This window comes from Mirounga angustirostris, unplaced genomic scaffold, assembly GCF_029215605.1.
Source record: "Mirounga angustirostris isolate CCGP_5_RB_7025 unplaced genomic scaffold, mMirAng1.0.hap1 SCAF_4, whole genome shotgun sequence".
NCBI lineage: Eukaryota > Metazoa > Chordata > Mammalia > Carnivora > Phocidae > Mirounga > Mirounga angustirostris.
In genome coordinates, this window is record NW_026991712.1 from 16,343,793 (window position 1) to 16,357,703 (window position 13,911).

The window sequence follows — 13,911 nt, forward strand, 5'->3', positions numbered from 1 at the left end:
ATGTCTTCAAGCTTCATCCGTGTTATAACGTGTGCCAGAATTTCCTTCCTTTTTAAGATTGTATAATATTCCATTGTATATATATCCACATTTTATTTATCCATTCATCCATCTATGTCTTTGTATCTCTCTCATAACCTATGTTACACAAAGAGCCCAAAGAGAGATTTACAATCTTCCCTAGGAGTCTTGTTTTGCTTTGATATTCTTAAATTTACATAGCAAATACAATATATATTATACTTTGAAGATCCTTAGTTACCTAAATTGAACATAATGGATTGAGATTCCTTCAGAGAGGGAATCTTGATGAACTGGGACAACAAACAATGAGAGGGAGCAGGGAACCTAAGAAAACCATTCAGCAAACATCTGGTCCTTCATGGCTATGCTGCCTTGAGGGGATCAAGGCAAGTGAGGGAGGTCTATCTGAGTTCATACTAGTTCTGTTTAACTTAGGTTATTTAAATTTATTAATATTTCACAAAAACAATTTTCACAACCACAAACAATATTTCTTTGGAAAGAATGCAACTTTGGAGTCAGACTCTTTCTCACTGTGTGGTTTGGGTAAAGTAACTTAATATGGCAGGTCACATTCACTAAGGGTTTACTGTATGCTAGGCACATTGCCCAATGTCTTACTTTTACTCTCTCATTTATGAAAAGTACCATTATTATCCTCATCTTATAGAAGGGATGACTGAGGCACAGAGAAGACTTGCCCACGGTCACATGGCGAGTAAGTAGCAGAGCTGGGAACCAAACCCAAGTAGTCTGACTGCAGTGCCTATGGCATAATCATTACTCTGTATTTGGCCTTGGCTTTCCCATATGCAAAATGGGACAGTAACATCTAACTTTTAGTTTTGTATGAATTGAAGATAAAGAATGTTAAAAAATATTCAAAGTTCCTGGCATGTAGTCGATCCTTTGTAGATGATATTGCCAAAAAAACATTGCTACTTCTCTCAGGGCTTTGGTGCCCAGTTTCTTTTGGTCCCTTAGAGATTCATTAAGAGAATCTATTGTCCCTGCATCTTTTAACCTGTCAAGTCATTTGGCATCAGTGGTCATTTTGCTGGTAAAGTAGTTCTCGGTCACTCTGCCTGGTTCTTCCTCACCACGGTGTTTGCGAATGAGTGTGGTGCCTGTGCGTGGGGTGGAGAGTGCAGTGAGGGTATCTGTGTTAGTTTTCTGAACCTTGGAAAAGGAGGCACAAAAGCACAGGGAAGATGTGTGATTTGTGTAAAGCTGTGCACATTAATCAATGAACAGGAGAGGCAGAAAGTGTTGGGAACCTTTGTTGTCTGCCAACTATGGGGCGTGTCAAAGCCACTGCCTGTCCTTGAGTGCCCTGGCCTACCTGTGTCAGTGGCCTTCCTGCTCCACGCAGGTGTGGCTCTCTGAGAAGTGCTCACTGTCACCTGCGACCTCTGCCACAGGCAGCCTCAACCAGATAGGAGCCAAAGTGTGGGGTACTTCCCAAGGTCACTGGGCTGCGATCAACATCTGTCTGTCAAACAGGTCATCTGCTTCTCAGTCCAGGTTCCTTTAAAATTATAAACTTGTTTGAGTATATAAAAACGAATGACGAGCAGGTCCCTCCCTGCCACCTGCTGTTGTGGAGGCTGGGCTCTCCCTCCCATGCTCTGCCACAGGTGCAAGAGTTCACAGGTCTCATCTCGTCTTGGAGGGACTTGTCGAACTTTAGAATTGAGTTTCCCTAGTCATCTTGTGACTTTAGCTCTCCAACATGCTCCAAAAAAGTTATGATTTTTTAGATCATCTAGTTATTTCTTATTGTTAGGCTGAGAGAAAGATTCCCTTGTATCTTTCCACAAACTAGGTGAAATGGGACCCCTCCTCGGTTGGGCAGTTCTCACTTGGATTTCTCTAGAGCAGTTGTAGTCAAATATCATCTGGGCTGTAGTCATCCTGAGGCTTGACTTTGGATAAAGTCCATAGTGGAACATGGACAGGACTATCAGATGGTGCTGGTTGTTGGCTGTGAGCTTGGCTGGGGCAGCGACTTGGGTTTAGGCATCTCGCAGCATGGCAACTGAGCTCCAAGATGGAGCATCCAAAGAGCAAGCATCCCAGAGTCAGGCTAGGCTCCTTTAACCCGCTCTCACAACATGTGGCATTACTGATGCCACAATTATTTATTTATTCACTGAGTGAGGGGGCTACACAATGACACAAATACTATGGTTCCTGGGAAGCCATTTTGGAGATAGGCTACCACAACTATTAATGACCATATCTTTTCAATGCCTGTCCCTTTCTCTACTATTTTGCAATGATTCTCATCTGAAGGGTATCATGGAATAGTGAATTATTTTATTTTCCTGAGGCTCAGATTCCATAATTTGTAAAGGGACTAATGCTCCCTGGTTATTGTTAGGAGGGAAAGTCACTAAAAAATGATAGTTTTTATCATTGACTCAGATACTTGGAATGCTAAGTACAGGCTCTGTACAAGGCTCTTTACACATGTTATTTCATTTAATGTCCAAAACAACCCCACAAGGGATGTACTAGGGTTATCCCCATGTTACAGATGAGAAATCTGAAGTTTTGAAACCTTGTATAACTTGTCTAATGTCACACAGTTAGGAAGTGGAAGACTTTTCATTACTGTGTGTATTGTTTTTATAGTTTTTTGTGCATAATTCTTAAATTATGCACAAAATTAGAAACTTTGAGATAAGGGGTTTTATATTAATAATTTTTATATTCTTCCCAGTGTCCTGTTCAGAGTTTGGCACAGGGTAGATGTGAAAACAATAATATTTGTTAAATAGAAAAGAAACTAATTGACAGGGAGGATGGGGACATAGGAATTCTCAGCCAGCACATTGACTTGTTATACAGTTCTCTTTGAGAGAATGTTTTACCTCTTTTGTACTGATTTGATTAAATCCTCAAGGTCACAGAAGATCCCCCCTGATGGCTCCAGAGGAGGAGGGCTGAAATCAATTGTATTACTATGGTGAAATCTCATCAATTTCAACCTGATACCAAACCCCAAAGCGTATAAAAACGAGCATATAAAAACGAATGACAAGCAGGTCCCTCCCTGCCACCTGCTGTTGTGGAGGCTGGGCTCTCCCTCCCATGCTCTGCCACAGGTGCAAGAGTTCACAGGTCTCATCTCGTCTTTTTTTTTTTTTTTTTAGATTTTATTTATTTATTCATGAGAGAGAGAGAGGCAGAGGGAGAAGCAGGCTCCCAAGGAGCAGAGAGCCCGACCAAACCCCAAAGAATCTTTACCCTGACATTTATTTCAGAGATTCTTTGCAGAGTTCTAAATAGCCTCCAGTGCTCTGCAGCCGCATTGCCTATCCTCGTAGGACACATTTACATTTATTAATACCACAAAAACTTTGTGCCTTGATGCAAATCTCATCTCTGTCCCACTTCCCCAATTCTCCAAATCCCAGCTAATTCTTAAAAGCTCATCAGGAAGACAGTGATAAAATCTGTGCAGTTAAAGAGCTAGGTACAAGGGAAAATAATTATTTACCAGGTTACTCTGTCCCCAAAGCACCCTTTGAAATTCTGTTTTTATGGCCTGACATAATTAGTTTTTTTTTTTTTAATCAGTTGTCTTGAAATGAAAAGAATAATGATTTCCTGCAGGATTATAAATAGTTATGGAGTGGCTGACCTAGACTAGAAATCACTGCTTACATGTCTAATGTTAGATGTCAGGAAGAATTAATTGGGGAAAGAGATAAACAGCCCTGCAGAAAGGAGGTTGTTTCCTGAAAACTCTGCCCAGAAAAGACTTAGAAGTGTCTAAGACCTTAGACACTCTATGGAAACCTTTACATAGGTCACTTCCTTTGTTAACACCCTCCTGCCCACCTTCAGCCATACCTCACATCTCTTGATTCAGAATCTAAGTGGAATGAAGTTTAACAGGAATGTTGGGGCTACTCTTCTCTCTTTTGTGGCACCAGTTGTGAGGATAGGTTTAGATAAAGTCATCTAGGAAATCTGGCCTTAGGGAAGGGTCATGGATTCTCAGAACTAGAAGGTATCTTTGGATGGAGGTTCTCAAAGTGTGGTCCATGGATCCGTGGGGAATCTGAAACCCTTTCCAGGAATACATGATGTTAAACCTGTTTTCACAATAACACCACAATGTTATTTACCCTTCAGCCATTTTTATTTATTTATCTTTATGGCGTTGACATGTGCATTGATGAAGGAGAAGCAATGTGGGTAGAAATGTGGCACCTTGGTGCAAACCAAGGTCTTGGGCCCAAACTACTCTGGTGGTTGGTGCATTCTTTACCTCATGTACTAGCTGCAAAAGAACCCCACCTGTTTCACTTAAGGATGTCCTTGATGAAGAAGTAAAAAGTATTAATTGTCTTAACTCCTGACTTTGAGTACTGTTTTTAATATTCCATGCTGTGAAATGGAAAGTACAGAGGACATAAAACACTACAGCTGCATCCCAAGGTGTGTGGTTATCCAGGGGAAAGGCAATCAGGCTGTCATTGGAGTTAGGAGCAGAACTTGCCACTTTGTTTCAAGGAACACCATTTTTCCTTAAAAAAAAAAAAAAAAAAAACAGCACAAAAACCAACTGACAAACAATGGTTTTTCAGCCTTGGGTATTTGGCAAATCGTTTCTCAAAAATGAATGAAGAGTATCTAGAATTTCAGAAAAACTTACTGGCAGAATTTGTGGCCATGACAAAATTCACATTTTCAAGTCAAAATTAGAATTCTGAAACTCTTTTCTCTGGCACCAGGATCCAGATTAACATTAGGAACCTGTGCAGAACTCAGTGAACCAGTATTTTCCAAATGATCAATGTACAATGGCACAAAATCCATATGTGGGTAAAACATTTATTTAAAGTGTGAGATAGCTCAATGGACTTTAGTGGAACAGAGTTCAAAAAGTTCATTGATATATCAGGTTCCATATTGCCATTAAGCTTTAAGAAACTATCACTAGCCAAGCTGGGTACAGTATCAGAGGAAAATATACATAGTTACCTGGAAAGGCCATTAAATTCTGCCTCTCCCCTGCTCCGCAAACTGTATCTCAGTGAGGCAGAATTATCTTCCCAGGCTCCAGCCAAACCAGCATATCACACCAGACTGAATGCAGAAGCATATATGAGAATCCAGAGGTCTTCTTTAAGCCAGACATTAAAGGAATTTGCAAACATACAAAATAATCCCACTCTTCTCACTAAATTACTTGGTTTTGGGAAATGTGTATATTTTTTTTTCATAAAAATGTGACTTGTATTAATATGGAATAGGTTTATTATTATTTAAATGAATTAATAAGCATTTTGAATTTTTAAGTTTTTAATCTCTAAGGTGCTAAATAACAGTAAATGTAATCCATGTAGTAAAAGGTCTTCAATAATTTTCAATAGTTAAAGGAGTCCTGAGACCAAAAAGTTTGAGAACCACTAGCCAAGAGAATGAAACCTTCCTTAGGTGGGCCTGTTCAATGGTGCTGCAGTAAGACATTATAAGGACACACTGTATGGACCTTTGCCATATTTTCAAGTTTGGGATAATTTTTATTAACACTTTTATTTTTATCTAATCTAAGGACTAGACATTCATTTCCCACTGAGTGAGTTCTTACGTTACTGAAATTGGATTTTCATAATGAGGCTAAAGGCAATTTTAACTCATAATCTAAGAAATGGAGGTGTCATATCCTGAGAAGAAGATCTCACTTTGCACGTACACACACTGATATTTAGAGTTCCACTGGGAAGTAGAAATTGAATGGCTTATGTAAGTCATGAATTTTTTTTTCCTTAAATGTGCAAAGTCAAAAATGTCAAGAAATTGCTTATATAAAAGCAGGCAGTATATCATGGATCCTTAGTAAGCAGCTGGGCCTGAGGTTAGATCCAAGCCCTCCATTTACTTGTTTAATTTTAGCAAAGTTAATGAACCTCTCTGATTCTCGGTTCCCTGAGACTAATAGTACTTACTTCTCAGGGTTGTCGTTGGGAGTAAAGTAAGAGTACAACTTGTTACTGAATGCCTGGCCCAAGCTGAGCCCTTGAACGTTCTTGTATAATTATCCTGACTACAGGTATATGGCCTAACCCCTTACATTACTTTCCTACTGCTGCTGGAACAAATTGCCATGAATTAATGGCTTAAAACAACAGAAATTTATTTTCTTATGGTTCTGGAAGTCAGAAATCTGAAATGGGTCTCCCAGCACTAAAATCAAGATGTCAGCAGAACTGGTTCCTTCTGGAGGTTCCAGGGGAGTTTTTGTGTCATGCCTCTTCCAGCTTCTGGTGGTGGCTGGTGGTCCTTGGATTGGGGATGCATCTCTCTGATCTCTGCTTCAGTCACCACATTGACTTCTCTTCTCTAGTCAAATCTCCCTCTTGCCTCCCTCTTAGTATGGACACTTACAATTACATTTAGGTCCACCTAGATAATCCAGGATAATTCCCCGTCTCAAGATCCTTGATTTAATCACATCTGCAAAGTGCCTTTTGCCAAATAAGGTGAAATTCCCAGGTTATGGGGATTCGGATATGGGTATCTTGTGGGGGGGAGGGCATTATTTAGCCCACTATACCCTCTCATTTTATAATGAGAGCACTGAGTCCCGTAAGAGGCGAGGATATGCAGAGGTCATGGGACTGGTCTAGGGCAAGGAAAGGTGAGGCTTTCTATCTCCACTTCCACCAACTCATACTTTGGAAACTCTGCCTGAGACCTCTGACCTCATAGGCAGGGCCATTTCTCCCCTGCATCTCCCCCAGAGCTGCCGCTGTATATACAAATCCAAGGTATTGGTGACATCATATTCCACAAATCCATAGAATACAATAGGCATGGTGTCCCTTCGAACATGATGTCTCTCACTCTCCTCAGTGATCAGGGATGGAGAGTAGTACTTTATTTCAACAGTTTTGAGGGCATCAAAACCACTTATCATCAAAAGTGAAGATTAGGGGCGCCTGGGTGGCCAGTCGGTTAGGAGTCTGCCTTCGGCTCAGGTCATGATCTCAGGGTCCTGGGATCTAGCCCCGCATTGGGCTTCCCTGCTCAGCAGGGGGCCTGCTTCTCCTTCTCCCTCTGCCTGCCACTCCCTCTACTTGTGCTCTCTCTCTGTCAAATAAATAAATAAAATCTTAAAAAAAAAAGTGAAGATTAAACATGGTTTAGTTCATATCCAGGTACATAAGGTAAGACCAGATGATCTTAGGCTTGGCCGATTTACAGCATCCCCATTGTTATGTATAATGTGAACCAAAATTTGATGTTCTTTCTCTCTTAAGAGTTCCTTTGTTCCAGCTACATATCTCTAGTCACTATAGCCTATTCTGTCTCATCGTACCATCCCACAAACTCACTCCCAGACTATATTATATATACCATGGATCCAGGGACCTAGTAACCATGTTAGGATCTGGCATGGTCATGAATGGGTTCCTACAGAGACAGCAAAGGGGGTTTTGCAGCTGATAATCAAATGCTGTCAGGATTTGAGACTCTTGAACAAGAAGCAAGCAAAAGCCCTCCTTCCCAAACCCATTTTCCTAGGGCATGTCTTCTGTAGTGGGTTTAATTGGGTAGCCTCCAGTAAAGTATGTCCCAATGCCCAGAACCTGTGAATATTACCTGTATGGCAAAAGAGTGAGTATTACCTTATGTAATAACAGAGGAGATGAAGTTAAGGATCTGGACTTGAGGAAAGTATCTGGGATTATCTGGGTGGGTTCTAAACACCTTCACAAGTGTCCTTAGAAGAAAGCGGCAAAGGGAAATAAGGCAGAGAAGACAATGTGAAGACAGAGATTGAAAGGATGTGTCTAGAAGCCAGGAAACACCAAGGAATGCCCACAGCCATGAGAAGCTACAAAAGGCAAGGGAGAGATTCTTCCTTAGAGCCTTCAGAGGAAGTGAGGCCCTGCTGACACCTTGATTTCAGATTTCTGGTCTTTAGAATACATTTTTGTAGTATTAAACCATCATCCAGTTTATGGGAATTGGTTCCAGCAACCCTAGGAAACTAATACACTTTTGATGACCTGGAAATAGGTGTGCTAGCTGCTCGTTAATAATAAAAAGAACAATCACAGTAATAAGAGTATTTGGTGAATATCCACCCTATGCCAAGCACTGTACTAAGGGCTTTACTACACTATCGATCCATTGCACAACCTCATGGGACAGGCGTCACTGTCACCCACAATTTGCAGGTGAGGAAGATGAGACTTGGGGTTACGGGGCTAGTAAGGGGGGGAGCTGAGATTAGACCCAGGATCTATTGGACTCTTTCTTATTGGCGGTCATCAGTACCTCCAGAATTGCTCCAAGGACAGCCCATTTCTTCGGGAGGGAGAGTCAGGGAAAAGAGAACAGAGCAGAGGGGCACCAGTGCTGAGCAGAGAGGCCCAGAGTTCCTAGGGGCACATTAGCAGCTGCACGGGCCACCCTCAAACCGGCCAGGGCAGGGCAGGCCTTAGCAGGACTGTGTGAAGAAGGGGAGGGAGAGCTGGGGTTCAGAGGTTCTCTTGGTCACTCTTCAGCGCCAAAGACTGTTTTTATGGTGGTTCTCACTTCCTGAACCTTCTGCCTAGACTGGCTAGGCAGCCAGGAAGCACCTATTTCACACAGGGTGGGTGTTATCGGCCCGTGTTGGTCTGGGGAGCCCTCGGTCCTCTTGGGCAGACTAAAGAAGAGTCTGCCCAGATCCTGAAGAAAGCCCCCTGTGAGGGCCTGCTGGTGGAGTCATTGCCATTCACGTCGCCTGAAGGCATTTTGAAGCAATTTCCAGTTCCTTACCTGAGGCCCAGTTTCCCTTTGATCTTACACATCTGGCTCTGGCCTATAAACTCCGTGCAAGGGGTAATTAATGCAAGCTCAAAGGAAGGGCAAAAGCCAACAGAGCTCTCTTCTACAGCAAGCTCAATTCAAAGTGCTTAGGGACAGCCTGAGCACGATGACCTTTATGAGGTTCCAGAGCTTGCTGTCATTACACCAGTTGTGTTGGGAGCAGATAGGGCTGGCCTCCACTGGAAACTATGCATTTGCTTATAATACTTAGGATGAAGGATTTGTTGCATTGGGTGTAGCAGAAACCATGTGAGGACAGACTCCAGCAACTGTTATAACTAAAGGCGATTGAGAGAGCCTCAAACTTTTCCTCCAGCCCATGACTGACGGTACTACAGGGAACAAAAGAAATAAAGTAAAGGGCCCGCATTTACTGAGCACCTACTGTGTGCCAAGTGTTTCCCATAGGGTATTTTATCTTCAAAACAACTCTGAAATGAAAGTTATTTCTCACATTTTTTTCAGAGGAAGATGCTGAAGTTCATAGAATTTCTGTAACTTTATTTGCCAAATAGAAACCAGTAAAATGACAACTGGAATTCCAACATGTTTCCACAGTCCAGGCTGTTTTCATCATACCATGACAAATAAACAGTAAGATCGAACCATAATGTGACCCTTGCGTGGACAACAAAGATTGATTGGGGGCACCGGAACGTATCTGAATGAAACACATACATTTATAAAGTTGGATATATAAACTCAAAACATTCTTTTTGTTATTTTTGATAGGTCAGAGAGTATGTGCTGAATTCCAAGCCAAAATGTCCCCAAAGTAACATTCTTCAACCTATGGGAGTGTTAACTGGCAGTGGCCATTGAAGAATAACAGGTATTTCTGCAGAATACCATCTCCTTGCCTTGGGAAGGGGCCCCCTTCTTCATTCAAACAATATTTATGAGTTTGTGGCTGACCCCAACTCTCAGTGACAGGGTCATGGAGAAGTAAGTATCAATAAACACAAAAGTATAACACAGGATACTGAGTAATAGATGATCCCAAAGGCAGGGATCTGGACCAAATGATGTCCTGAGATCATCTTCTGCCATCTTCTTACTGGTCTAACCGTGGCGAATGACCAGATATTTAAATTTGCTGTCTATCGTACTCAATACTTTTGTAAAATACAACAAAAATAGCGTGAACATCAAATTATAATGCATTTTCCCAAACACTCTCAGTTTCTGTACTTATTTCCTCCCGGCCTGGTAAAAAGCATGTGGTGGACCAGCTCTGACCCATGGACCACACTTTGAACCACACCAACTGGCAGGGAGGTGGTGGAGACCATCCAGGAATCCTGGCTGGCGAGCTGGGCTGAAGTCTGATGCTGCTGCCACTGGAGTCACTCTTGTTGCTGGCTGCTTCACTCCTGGAACCTCCGCTAACCAGATCCAGGCAGCCTTCTGGGAGCTGAGACTTCTGGTGGTTACTGATCCCAGGGCTGACCACCAGCCTGTCACAGAGGCGTCTTATGCTCACCTGTCTACAGTCACCCTCTGTAACACTCCTCTGCACTATGCGGACATCGCCATCCCTTGCAACAACAAGGAAGCTCCCTCGGCGGGTCTGATGTGGATGCTGGCTAGGGAAGTTCTGCGCATGCGTGGCACCATTTCCCGTGAACACCCATGAGTGGTTGTGCCTGATTTCTACTTCTACAGAGATCCTGAAGAGATTGAAAAGGAAGAGCAGGCCGCTGCTCAAAAGGCTGTGACCCAGGTGGAATGTCAGGGTGAGTGGACTGTTCCAGCTCCTGAGTTCGCTGCCACTCAACCTGAGGTCCCAGACAGTTGGTCTGAAGGCGTGCATGTGCCCTCTGTGCCTGGTCAACAGTTCCCTGCTGAAGACCAGAGCGCTCAGCCTGCCACTGAAGCCTGGTCTGCACCTCCCTCTGCTCAGGCCGCCGAGTGGGTAGGAACAACCCCTGAGTGGTCCTAAGAAAAGAATCAAATGCAGTGGGAATCCACTAGAAGGCTTAAGCAAAGGAGTGATACCATCTGGGTTCTCTCTTTCAAAGAACATTCTGGCTGGTGTGTCGGGGGCAACGCTGAAACACCACTTAGGAGGCAATGGCAGTGGTCTGTCAAGGGGGGGGGATGACAGTGGCCTGGACTGGGATGGGAGTGCTGGAAATGAGGACAAGAGGAAGGATTCAGGTTATGTTCTGGAAGCTGGGCTGACTGCTGGAATGGGTGATGCTTTGGGAGTTCTACTGCATGTAATACTACAAAGCTTAATTGTAGGGATTTTGGAGTTCTCTTCCGCTCTCAATCTGGGATTTACTGAATGCCTCAAACAGAAAATATCCTAACTACAAAAATTTCCATTAGGGAAACAATGCAAATTTGATAATGTGCCAGCCAGAATGTAGGTGTTGGCATGTGAGTCTACAGGCATCTTCTGATCCAACACTGCCCTTATGTCAGAGAAAAAAAAAACACCAGCAGAAAAGTGTCCATGTTTTAAGTCCAAGAGGCAGCCCTACACCTCACCCCAAAGACTGCCAGTGAATCAATAAGAAGCCTTGTTTGAGCTCCATAATTCTATCCTAATATTAACCAAGGAAAGGTGTCCGGAAGGCAAAGTGACAGGTCTCTGGACAAGGAAGTGTGTGACAGCCAAGGATTCACTTAGCTGTTTGGTCCTTCGTTTTTCTCAGTATTTCAGAACTACCCAGGAATCTGGGGAAATCAAGATTCGAATCAGCAGGAATCCAGAGTCTACACAATGAACCTCAGGGACCGAATCAGTCGTGATTATGCTCACTAGCGCCATGGATCCAGACACTGACAAGCGGGCGGATGGCAGGCGAATCTGGGTACTAATCACATTTCTCCTGTGCTTGAGTGTGTGCCCAGGGAACAATCTGATCACAGGTTTAGCAATGGTAATAGCTTCAAAATATATGGGCCATCCCAACGGATCAAACGTAACTTTTAAGATGGGGGCAGAAAAAATAGAGGCTTAGCTGATGATGTTTATAATGGACAGTGTGACCAATGCCTATTTTTCTATCTTAAAATGATGTTTATAAAAGGCTTCTTTCATCAAAATTCATCAGCATGGTATTCATTGCGGGGACGTTTTTGGAATACTGATGCACGCTATTTGGCGAGCATATATTATTGTATACCTGCTGGGAGCTAGGTCTGGGGCTGGGGAAGGGAAGAGAGATGAATAAGATATGGTAAGTGCCCTGGGAAAGGTCAGTTGTTTGATTGATGGACCACTGGGTGAGGCAGATCTGGAGAAAATGGATATAATACAGGGTGGGTGTGGTCAAACCTTGAATAATTGGTGTAAACAAAGGGCTGTGGAAATGAAGAAGGAAGCCAGCACTTTGTCTGATACATAGTGCAGTATAAACAACATTAACTTTGGGGCCAAATGGACTATGTGAGGAATCCCACCTATGCCACCCACGCATGTTTTCCCTTTGGGCAAGTCAGCCTAATCTCACCAAGCCTCAGTTTGCCCATCCCTAAAATGGGGGAAATGATTATCTCCAGAGTTTTAGTGAGAAGTAGATGAAGTATATACAGTTGTCTACTGATCTAGCACATAGTTGATGCTTAGCAAATGGCAGAAAATGTTAATACAGTAGCTCCCCTTATCCACAAGGGATACATTCCAAGACCCCCAGTGGATGCTTGAAACCATGGATAGTACTGAACCCTATATAGACCCTGCTTTTTCCTATACATACATACCTGTGATAAAGTTTAATTTATAAATTAGACACAGTAAGAGATTAACAACAATAAAATGGAACAATTATACCAATATACTATAATAAAAGTTATATGAATGTAGTCTCTCTCTGTCAAAATACCTTATTGTACTCACCCTTCTTCCTGTGGTAATGTGAGATGATAAAATGCTTGCGTGATTAGATGAGGTGAGGTGAACAACATAAGCATTGTAACGTAGTGTTAGGCCACTATTGACCTTCTGGTGACATGTCAGAAGGAGCGTCATCTGCTTCCAGACCATGGTTGACTGTGGGTAACTGTAAATAAAACCATGGATAAGGAGGACTACTGTATAGATTCTTAGTGTTTTGCTCTACTAGAATTTCTTTACTCTTTCCGATGAAAAGTCACTATATTTTGGCGTGTCTTAGACTTCAGGAGTCTAAGGCTGCAGGGGACCTTAGGGACCATCTAAGTCAGCCTCCTAATAGTAGAGTACAGGAAACTGAAACCAAAGAAATTGAGTAACTGTTCTGAGACCCTTGGAGGCAGAACCTTCCATTGTTCTTCCCTTTCCTGTTTCTTGTCTCCCGGAGGCTCTGAAGGCAGATGGCAGTGAATGATTTGAAAGCACTGAGCTTAGGAAGTTAGAGAAGAATTGCATTTCTGAGCTCAACTCCTCTTCTTAACTATGGGAAACCACTAGTCATGTTCCACCGGAGAACGATTCTGTAGCGCTGAGACCCCAGTTCGGGACCTGAGGCGGAAAGAAGGAAGGGTGGGTAGCAATCCTTGGCTCAACGTGCGAGCTTGTGCAACGGATTCTAATTGGTTGGTTAGTTGGTTGACCAAACTCTGTCACAAAGGTGGCCCCTAGGAAATGAGGTTCTGATGCCAGAAATCTCTTGGTATAATTTAGAGAAAGAAATTAGAATTGTAGACATAGAAAATTGTTGGAGTACAATTATTACATAAGAAATACCTGACTACTCCCTAAACATATTTTCTGAGAAAACCAAAAAGAAACTCCTCTCGCCAAGTCTTGAGTAGTGAAGAAAGAATCAGTATCTTTGAAAAATGCTCAGGTGGCTATTTGAGAAGACCAAGGATAATGACAGAGGGCACTGTTGCTGAATGGCCTTCTTGCGTCCTTGGGGGGTGGGGGGGGCGGTGATCACATAGCTGCCCTCAGCCCCCTCAGGCAATGGGTATGCAGTCAGAATAAGCAGCTTTGCGGGGTGCTGCCCTAGTGGCCTGACCTTTGATCCACAGGGTGTCTAACCTCACTGTGCCTCAGTTTCTTTTTTTGTAAGATAAAGCCACATCTCTCTCTCTTTTTTTTTTTTTTTT

General features: G+C 42.9%; 1 protein-coding gene across 4 annotated transcripts in view; it reads left to right on the forward strand.

Annotated features, from left to right (window-relative positions):
• Window positions 1–13,911, forward strand: part of TMEM65 (transmembrane protein 65) — a 229,607-nt gene that overhangs the window by 122,980 nt on the left and 92,716 nt on the right. For 2 of the 4 annotated variants that reach the window (XM_064587911.1, XM_064587908.1), the window contains exon 9: window positions 9,598–12,681. The exons of 1 other annotated variant lie outside the window; for it this stretch is intronic. In XM_064587911.1, coding sequence (XP_064443981.1) covers window positions 9,598–9,687 — 90 coding nt within the window. In that variant the 3' untranslated portion in view covers window positions 9,688–12,681. Of the gene's footprint in view, window positions 1–9,597; window positions 12,682–13,911 lie in introns of those variants that run through there. One more of the 4 variants, XM_064587909.1, reaches the window with a different exon arrangement.